General features: G+C 43.1%; 1 protein-coding gene and 1 long non-coding RNA gene across 2 annotated transcripts; one reads left to right on the plus strand and one right to left on the minus strand.

The window, feature by feature from the left end:
- Nucleotides 1–961: 961 nt before the first annotated feature.
- LOC135822761 (uncharacterized) lies at nucleotides 962–12558 on the minus strand. Its single transcript, XM_065335590.1, has 3 exons — nucleotides 12346–12558; nucleotides 1909–2019; nucleotides 962–1316 (listed from the first exon to the last, which is right to left on the minus strand). The coding sequence occupies exons 1-3, from the start codon at nucleotides 12442–12444 to the stop codon at nucleotides 1194–1196; spliced, it is 333 nt and encodes a 110-aa protein (XP_065191662.1). The 5' UTR covers nucleotides 12445–12558; the 3' UTR covers nucleotides 962–1193.
- A 1655-nt stretch (nucleotides 12559–14213) lies between these two features.
- Nucleotides 14214–18817, plus strand: LOC135822762 (uncharacterized). The gene is made up of 3 exons (XR_010554538.1): nucleotides 14214–14352; nucleotides 18060–18182; nucleotides 18329–18817. It is a non-coding gene; the product is annotated as an uncharacterized LOC135822762 (long non-coding RNA).
- Nucleotides 18818–19020: the final 203 nt, after the last annotated feature.

The following is a 19020-nucleotide window of genomic DNA, read 5'->3' on the forward strand; positions in this document are numbered from 1 at the left end:
CCTATTTCTCTCTGATTGATTAATTGATTGATTTTATTTGGTTTCGCGAGACTAAACGAGCAGGAGAGCTCAATAACAGGGTAGCGAATGGTTGAGTTGTGCTATATGACAATGTAGTGTGTGCGTGGGGTGGTGGTTGTGGGATTGTTATTGTTAATTCGTTTGAACTTGACTTGTACTTACCGGTACATAATTATACTTGCCATTGACTGTTTTCTCATTTTCTCAAGTACAGATTTATGGAGCCACGCTTCTTATTCTATCGACATTATAATATTGGGCATCAATGCTCGTTTGGTTTGCGATATAAAATTTTAACTTCAAACAAACCAACAAACAGTCGTGAGTCAGTCACGTGATAATTCAATTCGCCAGGAAAAGCGCCAGCTCCCATGTGGGGAGCAACACACAATTCCCCAAGTATCGCCGAAATCGCACTGACCTCTTCTTCAAATCTGAAATATTTAGTTGTTTTATAAGCAATTGAGAAGATTTGATGCATTACCGTGCCCCGACCCATGAGAAGAAAAGTAAATTTCCACGGCCATCACTTGAAGCGTTTTTGCATAGTCGACAACATTCCGTACACTCAGAACCATAATGCAATCTTGAACGACCCGTTCACAAACCTTTTAAAACATCGTAATGGACACACAACAACGATTTTAGAAACCTGACGGTGATTCACTCATGCGCGGCTTGCACGTGTTGTGTGTTCTACACTCGGTCCAGCTCCGACACTGTCTCCTGTATTACTAGTCACTTCAAGTGCATTCAATTTCTTCCTGGTGAGTGTTTTTTTCTAGCTTTTCCAGTCAACGCTCCCGCGTGGAGCATATCGTTTGAATTAAGCTTAGCAAAGAAACTTTTCAAGGCCTGTACAGTCATTGTGTCTGCTTTTGCTGGCAAGTACAGTTGATCCATGTATAGCCAACAAAGTGATCGTGACAAGGACTAGGTGTGAGCTTCACAAGTATGTATTATCGAACACGCGAGCAAGCAATACGAGGTACCCGAGAAAAACAGAGCACGATTCTGAGGCGAAACGCAATACTGTACTAAAAAACGTAGGCTAAAGCAAAAGCTGCAATACCCTTGGCGGTACTGCATAAAGGGTAGCCTGAAGAGAGGCAAAGTCTAAAGACATCCGATTGGAATAAAAGCAAGTTGAGAGATATAATGCGTAGCACAAGTTACTCAGGGCCCTCTTGCAAATTGCCATCGCAGAATGCCATTATAAAATCATCGGTGAGACCGTTCTTGAGGTTTATGGTCTTAATTTGAAGCCGGATTTCAGCAAGTGGGTTGATGCACACCTGGGTATATTCAAGAATCAAAGGCAACAAGATCACACATTATACACTGTTCGTAGCCTGGCCCTCTGGGAAATACTGTATTCCCAGCTCAGATAAGAGCGAAACGAAAGACATCCCTTGATTCATTTTCGAGGATAATAAAACACCTGGACCTGTCAAAAAACCGAGGGCGCCTGCGCCCTCAGCGCGTAAAAAAATATTTCGAGGATAAGACCGAGACTCCGTCGCCTGAGCTCTGAGAGTTGCAGGTTTGGCCAACAATCAACAATATCGAATGTATATAGGCCCGGCCTCCAAGCCCAGAAATCGAAAACTGCCTAGGTAGAAGGTCTTCGCGACGCAATGCATAAGGATTCAAAACCGTAACCTGCGCTCAATCATTTGGGAAACCGAACAAATCTGGCCAACAAATACATGGACAATGTATGTACTCCGGAAGAGTGTACACCCCTTCCAACCTCGCAAACAGGTACGGCCTAGAACTGAGAATAACATGGCCTGGCACAAAGATTAGTGTCGCAACATTGGCAGTATGATACTGCCTCTAACTATGTACAGGGGTAATAAGTTACCAATATGTCAGCTTTATTACCTTAGCGCGTATGATTTGACCATTCTCGATGTCGCGACTGATGAATGACGTGGCGGTAAAGTCATAGAAAGGTATGTTGCCGTTGTAGGTCTCCTTTACCAAAGGTCGGACCTGCGAGTGAGAAAAACAGCAAATCGAGCATATAGAACCTAAAAGCTGCAAAGGACCCCGATTCAGGGACTACATGGTGCTATAATTTTAGAATCATTTTTGTGTATTTATTATTTAAAGGATTTCCCAAAGGCATAGCCTATCGGGGGGATCTCGTAACAGTGGAAAATGATCCTTGATTTAAATACTAGTGAAGCGACTTGTGCAGGCAAATATATGCTTTCTTAATGAGCGCGAAATTTTGTCCGAAATTCTGAAATAAGGCACTACACAGAATCAGCGAAGCGGACATTGGACGTAGTCATGAACAAAAATATAAGATGGATAAAAAGTTGGATAAAAAAGTTTCGTCCCTTCAGCACCTAAACGCACGTGTTAAACAACATGTACCACTCTATCTATTATCAGACAGTGCTAGAGCCCTACGGCCTAGACGAGGCCGACCAACTAAGCCCTTGAAGGAGACTAACATCCGACAAAATTGGCCCAGAATCTGCGAAAACCAGGCTTAGTTAGGGTGAAATTTCACAAAATTGACTTTTTCCCATTTTCAGCTTCTATTGGGCATGGGAGGTCAGAAACAAAATATTACAGATGATGGTCGACTCGTAGTGGTATTAAAAGTATATCAAACCCTTCGCCTCAATAACTTCGAAGTTCAGATATCGAGTGCACTAGGTGTTGGCGGATAATGCCGGCATTATATCGAGCATTATACACCGACCGGAGCATTACGAGCATTATAAAGCATTACGAGGCCAAAATGGCATTATACGACGTTCTACATGACTGCATAGTAGATCTACACACATCGCCAATTCGTTATCTACAGATTCGTATCGGCTATAGCGTTGGTCTTTGATTGGCAACATTTATTACTATACGCGATGCGATAGACCACCGTAAACGCGTACACATCATGCATGGTACCAAACAGATCGTGGCACGCAGTGCCAGGTCCAGTATATCATGGTATACTGCATGCAGTAGTGCTAGCTAGCTAGCTAGCTGTGGTCCAGCACAGTGTGGAAACTCTCGCAGAAACTTCCGGTCCCGGAAGGCTATTATTATTATTATTATTATTATTATTATTATTTGAAACTCGGATGTTGAGCCATAAATACTGTAAATGTAGAAGAGAAAAGGACATATGGATACGAGTTAAGAGTTACTCTCCATCACTGTAACATGATACTATATACAGTCAGAAAGTGCAATAACTAGGCACAAAACTGACAGAGTACTGAGACAATCGACGTTCTGACACCTATGTTACAGTGATGGAGATTTACTCTTAACTCGTATCCATACGTCCTTTTTCCTTCTACATTATTATTATTATTATTATTATTATTAAAATTTTGAACGGCCTCTGCTGGGATGACGACTACACCATAGTTCAGTGGTTAGAGCATCGCTGGCTACAAGCGAGGATCCCTGGTTCGAGTCCTGGTGGTGACAGTCAATTTTTTCTTCAGACTTTTTCCGTGTGTCTCTTTCCCTCAAATCAGTTAATATTATTATTTATTTATTTTATTTTTTTTTTTTTGAAGTGCAAGCCTCTTTTACGGGCAAAAATTAACACAATGTATTAAATGCAATACAACATACACTGGAGAAGAAATCAGGAAAATAAAATATGAGCACAAAAATGGAACGAAAAATAGAAAATAGAATCAAAACTCACGATGGAATCAAACTCACGATGGAATCAAACTCATGATGGAAACTACAACCCAATGAGTTGGAAAACCAACCACAGAATTAGATATTGGGAATAGAGTCAGACACAACAACAACCGAAATCAGTACACCAAAAATCTGTCCTAATATTATTATTATTATTTTAATATGGCAATAAGTAGGACGAGCTGAAGCGACATGTGGACTACTTTATTTAAAACAATGTAAGCGATGGAGACGATGCAAGAAACAACCTAAAGGGTAAGGAAAAATACATGTAAGAAGAAAAAGTTTTAAATAAAGTAGTCCACATGTCGCTTCAGCTCGTCCTTCTTATTGCCATATTAAAATTATTGTCTCCTCGTCGAATTTTTAAATTATTATTATAATGGGGGTGGCTTTATTGGTTTTGTGTTTGTATTATGCAGCATCCCGGGTCATTTAAGACCATGGGGAGTACTGCTGTTGTATGTGAAGAAAATATAATAAGGGAGACTGAGGAAAAAGAAAGAAAGAAGAGAGAAATACTGTGAACAGCAAATCTACAATTATTATTATTTAGTGTGAGTTACGAAGTCTGAAGAAAATGTTGAACGGTCTCTGCTGGGATGACGACTACACCATAGCTCAGTGGTTAGAGCATCGCTGGCTACAAGCGAGGGTCCCTGGTTCGAGTCCTGGTGGTGACAGTCAATTTTTTCTTCAGACTTTTCCCGTTTGTCTCTTTCCCTCAAACCAGTTAATATTATTATTATTATTATTATTATTTTAATAACGAAGGTACGAGTTGGGTGGTAAGTATCCACGCAAACACACATCCAGTCAAAATAAGGCACTTGTCAAAGTATCCGAACGTTTTCGGTCCCTTCTCATCAAGGATTATACAGGGAATGGCTCAAGTTGGAAAGACTAAAACTTATATATCGTAAAGATATGAGATAACAACACTCGTGACAAGGTGGAAAAAGTATCAAGGTCAGCACGACACAAAACTCGAAGGAAATAATAATAGCGACAAGAACATAGTGAGCAAATTAAGTTACATTGTTAACACCTCGACGAGGAGTAACACCAAACAATTGTAGCGACAACACATTTTCTTTCTGTACGCAAAGTTCAGGATCTAACTTACGGATATACAAAGCTTCTAACACAGCCAGATGCAACGCACATCTACCACGTGACAATATTGAGAACACATTATCACTGTACAACTCACGACAATTGGTACGGGCTGACAGATGTTGCTTGATGGACGAAGTGCGATTCTTAGCTCCGTTGGGTGTAGTCACCTCCAATGTCCCGTCATCTCGCCTCTTCGCGGCATCACCACTATCCGTCTCTTTGCTTTTCCGCGGCCTTCCACGTTTTCTGACACTAGCCGTTGTGTGCGCGATGCCCAGTGTCCTTTCAGCTACGTCTCCTCCATTGCGGATTTCTATTGATCTTCTTACTCCAACTTGTCCGGTGTTCGATATTGAGGTTCGTTTTCGCGGTCTACCACGTTTTCGAATATTGACTGTTATTATTATTATTATTATTATGAAATGACCCAAAGGCAATGTGCCTATCGAGGGGTTGTTGTTGTCACTTCCGTTGTCGTTGTACGTGCGTCCTCACCAGTCCGTATTTTTACTTGGCTTCGCGTAACCCTTCCCGACGCAGACAGATCCTTTGTCAATTTCGGTGGTTTACGTGTCGGTCTTTCACCATCTTTCACGCTGTTCTCAGCTGGACCCCCAGGTTCGGCAAGGGTTGCCTCGCGTTCCGGGGCGCCCAGCTGTGGAACACATTACCCAGCGATGTACGTGCCATCTCCACCCTCCGCCAGTTCCGCGCCAGCATGATCCCGCACACACTTACTGGCCTTAGTACCTAGAGTACCAAAGGTCCTGTTTGATGATCAGCTGGCTTAGTTTTTCTCCACCTCTATCCTAATTACATCAGTCCCCAATTTCATTTATTACTGCTTTCTATCTGCATTCGCCACCTTTTCATTGGGCAGATCTGCCCGTTTGGTTTGCGAATTAAAATAAACACAACAACAACAACAACAACCCTGCGCTATACACGCGGAGGAGGACGGGCATGCAGTGATATCTTCACAGGAAGAGGAAGATCCACCGATGAACTTTGCGTACAGAAAGAAAATGTGTTGTCGCTACAATTGTTTGGTGTTACTCCTCGTCGAGGTGTTAACAATGTAACTTAATTTGCTCACTATGTTCTTGTCGCTATTATTATTTCCTTCGACTTTTGTGTCGTGCTGAACTTGATACTTTTTCCACCTTGTCACGAGTGTTGTTATCTCATATCTTTACGCTATATAAGTTTTAGTCTTTCCAACCTGAGCCATTCCCTGTAGAATCCTTGATGAGAAGGGACCGAAAACGTTCGGATACTTTGACAAGTGCCTTATTTTGACTGGATGTGTGTTTGCGTAGATACTTACGACCCAACACGTACCTTCGTTATTAAATTATTATCCGCCTCCGACTTCTTGTAAAATTTATTCATCTTTTATTATTTTCTTCACTAGTTTGAGGGAAAGACACAAACGGGAAAAGTCTTATTTATTCATATTTTACTAGGGCAGTCCCCACCGAACTATGGTCTTCTTACAGGGTGCCCTAGCCACGTGAAGATAGCGGAGCGAAATGCAGCTGGTAGGGATATGGTGCGAATCGCGGCAGGGAGGGAGTTCCATCGGTCACCTCCAAGATAAGATACAGAGTGATAGCCAAAATACAATCTGGCATGGGGCAGTACCAGGCCGAGCGATTCCTGAGCACGGGTAATTCTAGCAGTGCGGGATGATGAGACAGCACGAGGAGTGTAAAGTCGGCAAAGTAGGGGACTAGCACGAGCATTTATCCATCTATGTAGAAACAAATAGAGGTTGGCAGCATAGCGAATATTTAACGGTGTTAGGTGCTGTCTAGCTAAGATGGGTTGGATGGAGGCAGAGGGAGGGAAGCCAAAGACAGTGCGGATCGCCCGATTCGCGATGCTAATAAGAGCGTTATAGGTGGTCTGTCACAGGCAGTGCACGTACGCATTGCTCGCGTACTCCAGGGTAGATTGGACAAATGCAAGATAGAAAGTTCGCTTGGCTCTAGCACTGAGAAGGTGACGGCAACGGCGAAATGCATTGACCTTGGCACTATCTTCGGCCAGCAAATAACTAGTTACTTTTTGAAGATCCAGGTAACCAGGCAACAACGCCGAAACAACGAAACAAAATAATGTGAGCCAGCATGGAATGGTGGAGGTGCGCACACGCAAACATTCCAGACCTTACCCGGTTACCGTCCACAATGTTACAAAAAACATTCTTCATCGAAGCAAGAGTCCATCCATGTCTTTGTCGAAGAGAGAGTAACGGTGTACTTTCACCGGACATTGACCATTGTGTAAGACCAGCTAACTAGCAGCCAACGCTGATGGCTGACTCGCCGCGATGCCGTTCTTGGGATTGGGAGGAAGCTGAGCTTTCTCCAGATGAGCTTTTGGCGCAGTCCTCTGATGATAGTGACGGCGTCAAGTTGGAAACCGCAGATCCTGCCGCAATAGCCAGGAAGCGGTATTTTCAGAAAACAGCTACTGAGCACATGTATTACCAAGTCTGAAAATGTTTCCAAAAGGACGCGAGTAGCTCATGGACATAGACAGAGCACTGAAGTGGCCATCAGTGCCGAAACACGTTTGCGGGAGTTCCCAGATGAGCCGCTCAAAAGCGACTGTGGCAGGTTAGTGTGCCTGGCATGCCATACAACATTGTCAGGGAAGAAGAGTATAATCATGTCCCATTATTGCTACCGCGAGACACAAACAAGGAAAGTCCCATTTGGAGAGGGAAACTCAGAGGCAGAAGCTGGTCAAGGAGTCCTTCTTGGCGTATCAGAAACGACTTCGGAAGGCTCTAGCTGGCACTGGTCTTACTGAGGGCGTTAGTTCAGCCGAGTCTCTGCGGCGGATCCAGATTGTGCGTGCTGTGTTACGACTTCGGAAGGCTCTAGCTGGCACTGGTCTTACTGAGGGCGTTAGTTCAGCCGAGTCTCTGCGGCGGATCCAGATTGTGCGTGCTGTGTTGCAAGCAGGAATCTCACTCGCAAAGGTTGATTACTTACGACCGCTTTTGAAACCTGACAGAAACGAAAGATTGACTGACTCGAGCCACTTGTCACTCTATGTGCCGCTCCTCCTAGAGGAGGAAGTGAAGCAGCTGAAGGAAGAACTGAAAGAGGCCCGGTTTTTTCCGTAGTATTTGATGGAAGCACTCACCTTGGGGAGCCAATACCGCAAGGTTCAGGTGTATATATATTCCATTCGGCGGAGCATTATCAGCATTATTTGGAGTATTATATGGCCTTTTGTGGAGCATTACTGAGAGCACTATATCCCATATTACCGAGAACTATCCGCCAACACCTAGAGTGCACCTACTGTGAATAATGTCCCGGCAACTTACGCCTTCGGCAATGATCATACTGTACAAAGGGTTCGTAAGACCTGTGATCGAATATAGCTGCACGGTGTGGTCGTTTGGATCTAATAAGAAACCACTCTTGATCAATTACAGGCAAGGTTTGCTAGAGCTCTACAGAAAGAGAAAAAAATTGCATTTGATTACACTTCTTCCAAATCTGTCTTAAATTCTAAATGCTCCCTAGAGTCACTAGCCTATCGTCGTCAAATCATCAGTCTCACACTTTTTACAGATACTTTTCCATCATCGTGATTACCTTGCTGATTTCCATTTCAAGATTACGAATAGTGAGCAACGACCAAAAAAAATCATTCTTCCCAAGTTTAAATCATTGTCTAAGTCTCTCTTCATGTTCCGAACTGCTATTCTATGAAACTGTTTACCCCCAGTCTAACATCGGAAGCCTCGCTCTATAAGTTCAAAGCTGCCCTCAGGAAATTTACAGCTGTCCATGCTTATGCAATCAACGGAATTCCGCCACCTTGCAGTTGATTTTCCCCCATTTCTCTCCTCATCAATCCCTGCTTGTCTTTGTACATGCATCTACACCTACTGGTCTTTCAATCAAATGAACCCCTCAATAGGCACATTGCCTTTGGGTCATTTCATAATAGTAATAATACATGTCGCGCTTATTGCGTTTTCTCGCATTTGCACCTTTGTGTCATTATTGCAATTTTCGCTGTTTACTTTAGCTATCTTCTTTCTTTCTTTTTTTGCGCTGTTTTACCACCTTCTTACTGTACATGTATTTAATCCACTGTTCCTGTTCCTTTTCCCTTGCCTGTATTTCACCTGATGAGAAGGCTTGAAAGTATACTTGTGAAGACAAAAACTTTCAAGATGTTTGTAATGAGCCTGAAGTGTGTCCTTTTTATGAGTATTAATAATAATAATAATAATTCGTTTTCGCAAAGCTTCCCTTTCTTTACTTATCTTTGATATTTATGACCCACCCAAGTTGGGTGGTGTGCTGCTTTGCTGCTTCGAATTGTAGTTAGACCGCTTTGTCAAATATCATACTGGTCTCGTCATCGTCCAGTAACAATCGACATTCTTTGTTCCGTTGGGACTGTAGCTTTTGCTCGTTTTCGTTGCGCTTGCCTTCCCCTCTTTGGTCTTTCCAAAACCTTGAACCTTCCAAGTTGGAAGGCTGTCGGTTAGCGCTACGGACATGTGTTGAAGTTAGGTGTCAGGACGTCGACTGTCTCAGTACTCTGTCAGTTTTGTGCCTAGTTATTGCACTTTCTGACTGTATATATTATCATGTTACAGTGATGGAGAGTTACTCTTAACTCGTATCCATATGTCCTTTTCTCTTCTACATTTATTTATGGCTCAACATCCGAGTTTAAAATTGCACACCTGATGAGCCGTCACGAACCATACGGCGAAACGTACGTCGTGTGAAACAACTTGTTTTGTAGTCAACTAGTCCATCACAATGTCATGCATGAGGAGTACTGTAGGAGTTTGGCTTTCGGCTTGTACAATTCGTTTTCGCAAAGCTTCCCTTTCTTTACTTATCTTTGATATTTATGACCCACCCAAGTTGGGTGGTGTGCTGCTTTGCTGCTTCGAATTGTAGTTAGACCGCTTTGTCAAATATCATACTGGTCTCGTCATCGTCCAGTAACAATCGACATTCTTTGTTCCGTTGGGACTGTAGCTTTTGCTCGTTTTCGTTGCGCTTGCCTTCCCCTCTTTGGTCTTTCCAAAACCTTGAACCTTCCAAGTTGGAAGGCTGTCGGTTAGCGCTACGGACATGTGTTGAAGTTAGGTGTCAGGACGTCGACTGTCTCAGTACTCTGTCAGTTTTGTGCCTAGTTATTGCACTTTCTGACTGTATATATTATCATGTTACAGTGATGGAGAGTTACTCTTAACTCGTATCCATATGTCCTTTTCTCTTCTACATTTATTTATGGCTCAACATCCGAGTTTAAAATAATAATAATAATAATAATAATAATAATAATAATAATAATAATAATAAAACACACCAGGGGATTGTGTTAAAAAATCCAAAAGAAACACAAAATTGTTATCACAGGAAAGAAATGAAGAGAGATCCACCAGACTGAAGGAAGAGACATGGATGATTTTTTGTTTAGGTGACATGACAAGGTAGGCATGTACATGTACATGTAGGGGCAGGCTTGTGGCCCATGGTGCAGCAGCCTGTAGTGGCCATGCACAGTTCTGCATGAATATTTTGTTTGCTCCTCACTCAGCACATTCTGGGGCTGAATACATGTACTGGCATCCTCTGGCGCTACACACCGCAAGGAAACCCGACTCCAGTTGACATGGCACCTTTTGAAGGGTGAATCTAGTACAACTGGTCAGAAACAAACAAGAACACAGCCTTTCAAACTGTTCCACTTTTCATAGTAAGCGCATAGTGTGCTGGCGTGCTGCAGTATCTGCTTGGTGCTGACCACCAAGTGAAAATTGATATCAGCACGCCGTACAATCCCTTGCAGCTAGCTGTCCAGCGAGGAAGTCTCGAGTGGGGGCCTCTCGATCTGCTCGCTCATTCACCTGTCATTCACTCAGTAGCACTTCATCGCCAAGGACTTCAATTCAAAACAGTTTTCACACTGCGCTTCAAGACTTTTCCTCGTGAACTTGCTGCAAACATATGAGCTCTGCTGCGCGTGTTCCCTTTGCGTGAGGCCCAGAAACAGCTAGTATCTCCGTACTACGATTGGCTGGATCGATGTCGTCCAGGTTCTCCTCGCTATCGCCATCACGACTCTAACTGGAGACGATTTCTTCACCATTTTCCGCAAGCAGCAGCTAGCGCAGAAATTTCGCCATCCCTGAGTGTAGGAGATGGAATCCGTTGGATCAGCTCAAAACCTCTTCGTTGTGACTAGAGGAGTAGCAGGGAATATTCTACCGGAAGCCCTTTGACTACCCTGACTGCTGAAACCTTTCCTGCAATGACTGCTACTTTTTCAAACAAGCGAGATTCTCTCTGGTTCCACTTCACTGCACTCGATCGTCCACGCGACACAACCTTTTTACAAAACATCACTTTCACAAAAAAATGATTTTCACCCTAAGCCTGGTTTTCGCAGATTCTGGGCCACATGACTAAACGCCAACTTTTACCTGAGGAGACTACACGATTAACAGACAGCCCAGATGATAACCAACCCGAAGCACATCGACCAATAACACGCAGCATGACTCGATCAACACGAATGAATTCCACCAATGGACATGGACCAGAAGCAGCAACGGACTTGACAACAATATTGACGGAGGATGAGGATCGGCAGACCACGGACGATGAAGGTACTGGCAGTTATGGATAGCAGGACGAGGATGTTGAGGCCAACAGTGGACAGATGCAAGGTGAGGGTGATGATACTGGAAAGAGATCCACTATAAAGAAACACCTGCTGTCCAACAGTCAGTGCCGTTCAATTTCTGATGACTCTTGTTCCACAGTTTTTTGCCGTGTTCGTAGGTTTAGTGAACTTAAAGACTAAGTATTGGAAGCTGTTTTCATTCGGAAACTTTACCCCAATCTATGCATCCAGGCAGAAAATGTCATTAAACTTAAACTACTAGTATTCTCTTAGCATTCACACACACATACACCCACCCACATACCCATGCGCGAACTCCTTACACTTCACCCTCTCTGGGTCTCACATTGATATTATTTCTCACCTGCCCACCCCTGTTATTAGTTCACACTTCTCTTGTATTTTATTTTCACATACTGCATTTCGTACTCTTCCACGTACATATCGTTGTGTATTGCTAGATTTCAGTATTGAGTCGTATTTTCCCTGATGAATGTCTCTAGAAAACGTGTTCGGAAACTTTTTGATTTAACTTTTTTGATCCATCTTTTATTTTTGTTCATGGCTACGTCCAATGTCCGCTTCGCTGATTCTGCTTAGTGCGTTATTAAAGTTATTGTCCCCGCACCGATTATTCGAAATTCTGAAACAGAATCTATAACGGTAATCTTGGGTGGAAGGCAATTCCATATTTTTTAAACTATTGGTCTTCGATAATTCTGCGTGCCACTAAATTGTCACAACATATAGTCACCTACATATTCTACAAGTAAGAGGAAAGAAGATATTATAATATTATATAGGTCTATTGCGAAGCCAATATGAACTTACTCGGTTACAGAGCCCCTGAACATCGTCAGTGGCAGGTCTTGGAGACGACCATTTTGAGGGGATCAACGTGTCATCTCCCAGAACAGGTCCAATGCTCATCTTGATCGTTCCTTGCAAGACGAAAAACTTGACTGAGAAGACAGAAAGCTTCGAAAGATTGTGTCCTACTTTGCACCGCTCGACTTCACGTTTTATAGCCCTTTGATAGCCTTATCACACGACGCTACGTGCTCGCAATTGCACTATGCTATGGTTCTACTATGCACGGCATGATATTCGACACGACGTCTAGCTCTGCAGACACAGCGCATACAACAAAGTACACGATTGTACAAGCCAGTTCATGATCTGCAGTCACAGCGCATACAATCCAGTTCATGAAACGCGAAACCGAAAACGCACAAACAGGGGTCCAGGTAGTTGCGGGCTATGATGTCGCAGGCTATGGGTTTTCGACTCAGACTTGAAATAGATCGATGATCACCGTCGCGTCCTTGGTGAGCCTCTCGCGAGGCCGAGAAGCCGTGACATATTCTCGTCGTGTGAAAGGCCTATTACTAGTCTTCGCACCCGTGACCACTCATTGATCACTGATCACTGCCCCTCTACTACATGTACAATAACATGTATTATGTATGTGGTTTGGCGGACATAGATCGGAATTTTGGTTCACGAACAGTATTCAAGGTTCCAATTGTGCCAGTTATGGCATTCAGTAGCAGATAAAAAAGGCGTACATGTTTCGTTGGCAATATATTTATGAATCTAATGTCAGAAGGAGATGACAGGCTCGGATCGTTTTACGAAACAAGATACCCTGTCAAAAGTACAAAGGGAGCCTCAGCTGTTCTCACCTTTCTTATCCAAGTCACATGTACTGGAGTACATGACTATACTCGCAAGCAATGTGCATTCACAAGTACAGCATACTCGTATAGCTTAGTAGTACCCCCCCCCCTTGGCGTCAGGCAGATGTGGTGTTTATCAGCCTCTTTGCCAAGCAGTGGAACACGCGCAGTACATTTTTGTACATGTTGTGCAGATGTTGTGTTTCCTTGCCACATAAACCGGGTGTACATGTATATCCCCAATGGCGATTAGGCATCATGTAGGCATGGCAAGCACATCAGGGCAAAAAGTGATAAACAATGCAATGATAATATGCGCAGAATTGAAGGGTGGGAGGGCAGGGACACTGGTGAGACTCAAAACTGACTGAAGTGAAGAAGTCAAGAAAAGGAGCGACAATAAAGAACGCACCAGATGCCATATTTACAACTGAAAATGTCTCGCGAGAAATCATTTCTCGCCTATCTCGCTGCGCTCTGCCGGCGAGAAATACAATGTACTGAGAATCTTGTCGGAACGTTGGTTATTTATACTCTTAACTCCGAACTGGGAATAATACTGCCAACTTCAAAGGTTTTTGTACAATCCACAACTCCAACACAAGCAATCCTCAAACTGTGATTGTACATGTAGTTCCAGTGAATAAGATCAGCGCAAAGCTGATACCCCGGGAACAGAATGGAATGGTTATTGACCGCATCAGGTTATTACCAGACAAGAACACACGACATCTGCACAACAAGAATCTTCGGTTGGCAATCATCATGTGGATGGGAAGGGGGCATGGAAGTACAATTCTGGAGCTACAAGAGAACATACATGTACATGTAACTGTGTCACTTAAACAACGATTCTCGACAAGCACTGTGTGACACCTTCACCTTATACAAGACCATTATTAGTAATCCTTTGAGCTACGTGTTTTCCTCCATTCCACTAACAGTCTGCGATCGATGTAAATCTACGCAACTGGACAAGTCATACTGAGCATCAACACCAGTCGTGCCTATAAATTTAGCGGCAATGGATAGCTCGTTTCACAACACTCTCCTCTCTCCTGAACAGTGCTTCTCCTTGTTCGCGCTCTAAATCAACAGCATGGAATCCGGTATACTTCTTGCAGAGGCTGACGACACTGTTAAAGGCTATTGCAGACAAGTAAGCCAACCCGTTTCTGTGAAATATAAATGATTGTGCTATATCGTTCTAAAACAAATAGTAATCACACACTGTAATCACTCCACCTGGTATGGACGGTCATGGATGGATGTATTGCCCATAAGCATGATCCTATTATATTTAGTCAGAGGGTTCTGTAGTGGGCAAATTTTGACATAAGCTAATTTAGGCACAGCAGCCATCAAAAAGAAGGCATATGAGCAGTCTATAGCAATTGATGTATCTTAGACTCAGAGATACACAGCCAGGTATCAATAGTCCAAAAGCCTGCATTTTGTTGTGGTGATTCTTTGTTGCCGTGATGCGTAGCTCGTGCACTTCTTCATTGCGCTTTCTTTCCCCTCTTGGACTTTTCCGAACCTGAACCTTGCAAGTTGGAAGGTTGTTGGTTTGGGCCTTGGAGAAGTGTTGGAGCTAGGTGTCAGTTCGCCGAATGTCTCAGTACTCCTTTGTCAGTTTTGTGCATTTTGTCGCAATCTGACTGTATAAGATCTGGTGACGTTGGTGGACAGTTAGTCATAACTTGTAACACTTCGTCCTCCTTTTTCACCATAATTTAATTGGCTCACCGAGTTTCGTATTATATTAATGAATTTACTTTGGCATTCCCAAGAGACTCTATCGTCCTCGTAAAGGGTGCCGCCCAATTCGTTCCGTCAAACAGGCCACAGTTTGGTGAATCCACGTCCTGGTCCCATAGTTTCTCACTATCGACCAGGCTGTACTATTCACTTTTAATCTTTATTGCAAGTGTCAATTGAATAAAGCCTCCAACCTACATAAAAGGTCCATTAAAATAGGATTCTGGGTGTTCCCCTGTGTGATCGTCAGCAATCATCTAATGTCGAAGGGAATTAGAGTACGTGCCATCATTGTTGCGAGTTGCTGTTGTTGTTGTTGTGGTGGTGGTTGTTGTTGTTGTTGTTGTTGTTGTTTTGTTGTTGTGGTTGTTGGTGGTGGTGGTGGTGGTGATGGTGGTGGTGATGTTGCTGTTGTTGCCCTTTTTATTGACCTTGTTGTTGTTGTTGTTGTTGTTGTTGTTGTTGTTGTTGTTGTTGTTGTTGTTGTTGTTGTTGTTGTTGTTGTTGTTGTTGTTGTTGTTGTTGTTGTTGTTGTTGTTGTTGTTGTTGTTGTTGTTGTTGTTGTTGTTGTTGTTGTTGTTGTTGTTGCTGTTGTTGTTGTTGTTGTTGTTGTTGTTGTTGTTGTTGTTGTTGTTGTTGTTGTTGTTGTTGTTGTTGTTGTTGTTGTTGTTGTTGTTGTTGTTGTTGTTGTTGTTGTTGTTGTTGTTGTTGCTGTTGTTGTTTTTGTTGTTATTGTTATTGTTGTTGTTTTTGTTGTTGTTGTTGTTGTTGTTGTTGTTGTTGTTGTTGTTGTTGTTGTTGTTGTTGTTGTTGTTGTTGTTGTTGTTGTTGTTGTTGTTGTTGTTGTTGTTGTTGTTGTTGTTATTGTTATTGTTGTTGTTTTTGTTGTTGTTGTTGTTGTTGTTGTGGTTGTTGTTGTTATTTATTTTATCTATTTATTTATTTCTGCACATCGTGGCATGTCAAGACAGCCAATTGAATTGAGGAGAGGGTGAGACCAACCACGGAAGAAGAGAAAAAGAAAAGAAATGAAGAGTACGTACACAAAGTGGGAAGGGATTAGCAACTTACAAGGGAATGGGATGCTCAGCGAGCTATGCAGCGGAAGTGGTGACTGTGATTTTGTTTACTGGGAGATACTGAAGTGCTTTCTGACGAGGGTAAGGAATTTGGGCATATCTGGAGCTGGTCTAACACTGGGAGGCAGATGGAGCCACGTGGAGTAGGAGGAAAGGAAAGGGGAATTTACGTATAGGATAGACGAACGCAGCTTCGGGTGGTGCCACCTGACTTAAATCAATTAAGGGACTGTAAATGAGGAGGGTGCTGGTCAAGAAACATTGAATGTGCCAGGGTGCACTTGGAAGCATCAAGGTAGTGTTGCAGAGTGGTAGTGGATGCAGCAGCATACAAGTCTAGATTTGAGATATAACGATCAGTACAAAATATGATGCGCAGTATACGGCGATGGAGAACTTCTAATTGACCTATGTGGTTTAGGTTAATGGTGGACCAGGCAGGGAAGCCTTACGTGAAGAGGGGACGAATGTATGATTTATAAAAATTAATCCGGCAATTTTGGGGAAAATGGGACAAGTGTCTTGACATTATGCCGACAGATCGGCATACTTTGGACGACACATGATCAGCATGGTGAAACCAGGAGAGGGCGGAATCTATGACAATGCCAAGGTGTTTATGGTGGGGCGCTACAGAGATAGGGTGACCGGGATCATCGGGAAAGTGGAAGATTGGCACTGGATTTGTGTGAGGGGAAAAACGGAGGAGCTCGGTTTTGGTCACATTTGGCTTGAGGTACCGAGCGCTCATCCAGCGAACAATGTCGTTGATACAGGTCTGAACTTTGGGGTACAGGGTGGCGTGAGATGGGGAGGAAGCAAGGACAGTGGTATCATCGGCAAACAAAGAAATATTGGGAATTGCATAGGGGAGGTCATTAACGTATGTGAGGAAGAGCAGGGGACCTAAAATGGAGCCCTGGGGCACTCCGCATATCCCAGACTCGGGGTCAGTTAAGGTTCCATTCACTGTGACGCACTGATTTTGGTCCAATAGGTAGCTGGTTATCCAGGCGAGTAGGGAGCCGGAGACACCATGGGCACGAAGTTGGGCGATCAGGCCCTTGTGCCACACGGTGTCGAAGGCCTTGGAGAGGTCGAAGAAACAGATGCAGGAGACCTGCCGGTGGTCTTTTAGGGAGCAGAGGTCTTGGATTATGCGGAACAATTGCAGGGATGTGTTGTCCTTACGACGGAAGCCAGATTGTGCGGGGTAAAGAAGAGGGGGGAGATGGCCATACAAGCGGTCGTACACTATTCTCTCTAGCAGTTTGGGGACACAGGACAGGAGGGAGATTGGTCCGAAATTAGACGGGTTGTTCCTGTCGCCTTTATTTTTGTGCACTGGGATGACAGTGGCTGACTTCCATCGTGACGGGAATGTGCCGGAGGAGGGGGAAAGATTAAAAAGAATGGAGGTTGTTGTTGTTGTTGTTGTTGTTGCTGCTGCTGCTGCTGTTGTTGTTGTTTTTGTTGTTGCTGTTGTCGGTGTTATGTTGTTTTTGTTGTTGTCGTTGTTATGTTGTTGTTGTTGTTGTTGTTGTTGTTGTTGTTGTTGTTGTTGTTGTTGTTGTTGTTGTTGTTGTTGTTGTTGTTGTTGTTGTTGTTGTTGTTGTTGTTGTTGTTGTTGTTGTTGTTGTTGTTGTTGTTGTTGTTGTTGTTGTTGTTGTTGTTGTTGTTGTTGTTGTTATTGTTGTTGTTGTTGTTGTCGTTGTTGTTGTTGTTGTTGTTGTTGTTGTCGTTGTTGTTGTCGTTGTTGGTGTTTATGTTATTGTTGTTGTTGTTGTAGTTGTTGTTGATGTTGATGTTGTACGATTCGTCTCAATTCTCACTTCTCCTGTTATTTAAAATGGAACGTTGTCCAGCGTAAGAGAACTAGAGGGTTCTCTGGTGCCGAGGAGCGTTTTTTCCGCACCTCAATCCACTTGTTGATTGTGGACACTGCCTAAGTATTTTCCCAACTTCTGTCCAATATCACTCACAGTTTGTGAATAACCCTGGACTTATATATTTTGTGCTGCTGCAGATTCGAGAGGAAGTTGCGAAGAAGGTGAACGGAAAACAGGATTTCAGCATGTTTACTCCCACCATCTACACTGTTGTTTCTGGTGCCACTGAATATTATGTCGTCAACACATATTGTGTCAAGGTACGAATTTTTAATAATGTGTCTGTCGTTCTGAAAAATCCATGCAGTCAATGGAGGTGCTTGTCGTTCTTGTGTTACTGCGTATTAATTTCAAATGTTAGAGTCCTTAAACTATCCTGTCTTGTCTTTTATCTGTTGGTGCAAAGGTTCAAATCAACGCTCTGTGCGAAATTATCGTTGAATTCACTATCAGAACGGGAGATGATTCGGAACCACTTACTGATTTGAAGACCAGAGCCAATGGACCTTTGAGTTTCACGAAATGAAGGCCATCTATCGTCACAATATCCTTGTCACCCACCATCTCACGATGTTCCTTTCTTGTTCCTTTTTCACTAAAAAACGAATAAATGAATGAACTAATAATCTAGCATTTAGAGGACTACCCTTTTTCAACTTAGTTTTTTGATTCTCTCTGCTATGTTTACGTTAGAGTCTGTGTCACACCGCGCAGCAGAAATAGAAAACAGGAGTACCGTTTCAAATGTTTCAGCCTTTGGCCATCATCTGCCAAATGATTTTTCTTTTTTCCATGCATTTGTAACTCACACTATAACTGTGTTGCTCCAGTGCATAAATTTAGGCAATCTGTCTTTGAAATGGAACCAAAGTCGGCGAAAGTGCGCCTCTCTGAACACATCATTTGGCTGCTATTGTGGATTTTAGGCGGATTTATTTGGCCATTTTCGGGGGGCCTGATTCCTGTTGTTGGCCGACTTCTGTTTACTTACGTGTTATGGAGAAACACAAGCATGCAGATCAAGTAGAAACATAGAAACTCATTAACAGAAGTAGTAGTTCTACATTGTATTGACGTTGTTTTTGCAAATGAAATGCA

The sequence above is a fragment of the Sycon ciliatum genome, chromosome 8 (assembly GCF_964019385.1).
Source record: "Sycon ciliatum chromosome 8, ocSycCili1.1, whole genome shotgun sequence".
NCBI classification, from domain to species: Eukaryota; Metazoa; Porifera; class Calcarea; order Leucosolenida; family Sycettidae; genus Sycon; species Sycon ciliatum.

What these genes read in the sequence shown, in the direction of transcription:
- LOC135822761 (XM_065335590.1), bottom strand. Translation starts at nt 12,444, where the DNA reads ATGAGCATTGGACCTGTTCTGGGAGATGACACGTTGATCCCCTCAAAA. An exon ending in TTCAGGGGCTCTGTAACCGA is followed by an intron (nt 2,020 to 12,345) that starts GTAAGTTCATAT and finishes TCTCACTCGCAG; the next exon opens with GTCCGACCTTTGGTAAAGGA. An exon ending in GTCAAATCATACGCGCTAAG is followed by an intron (nt 1,317 to 1,908) that starts GTAATAAAGCTG and finishes GAATATACCCAG; the next exon opens with GTGTGCATCAACCCACTTGC.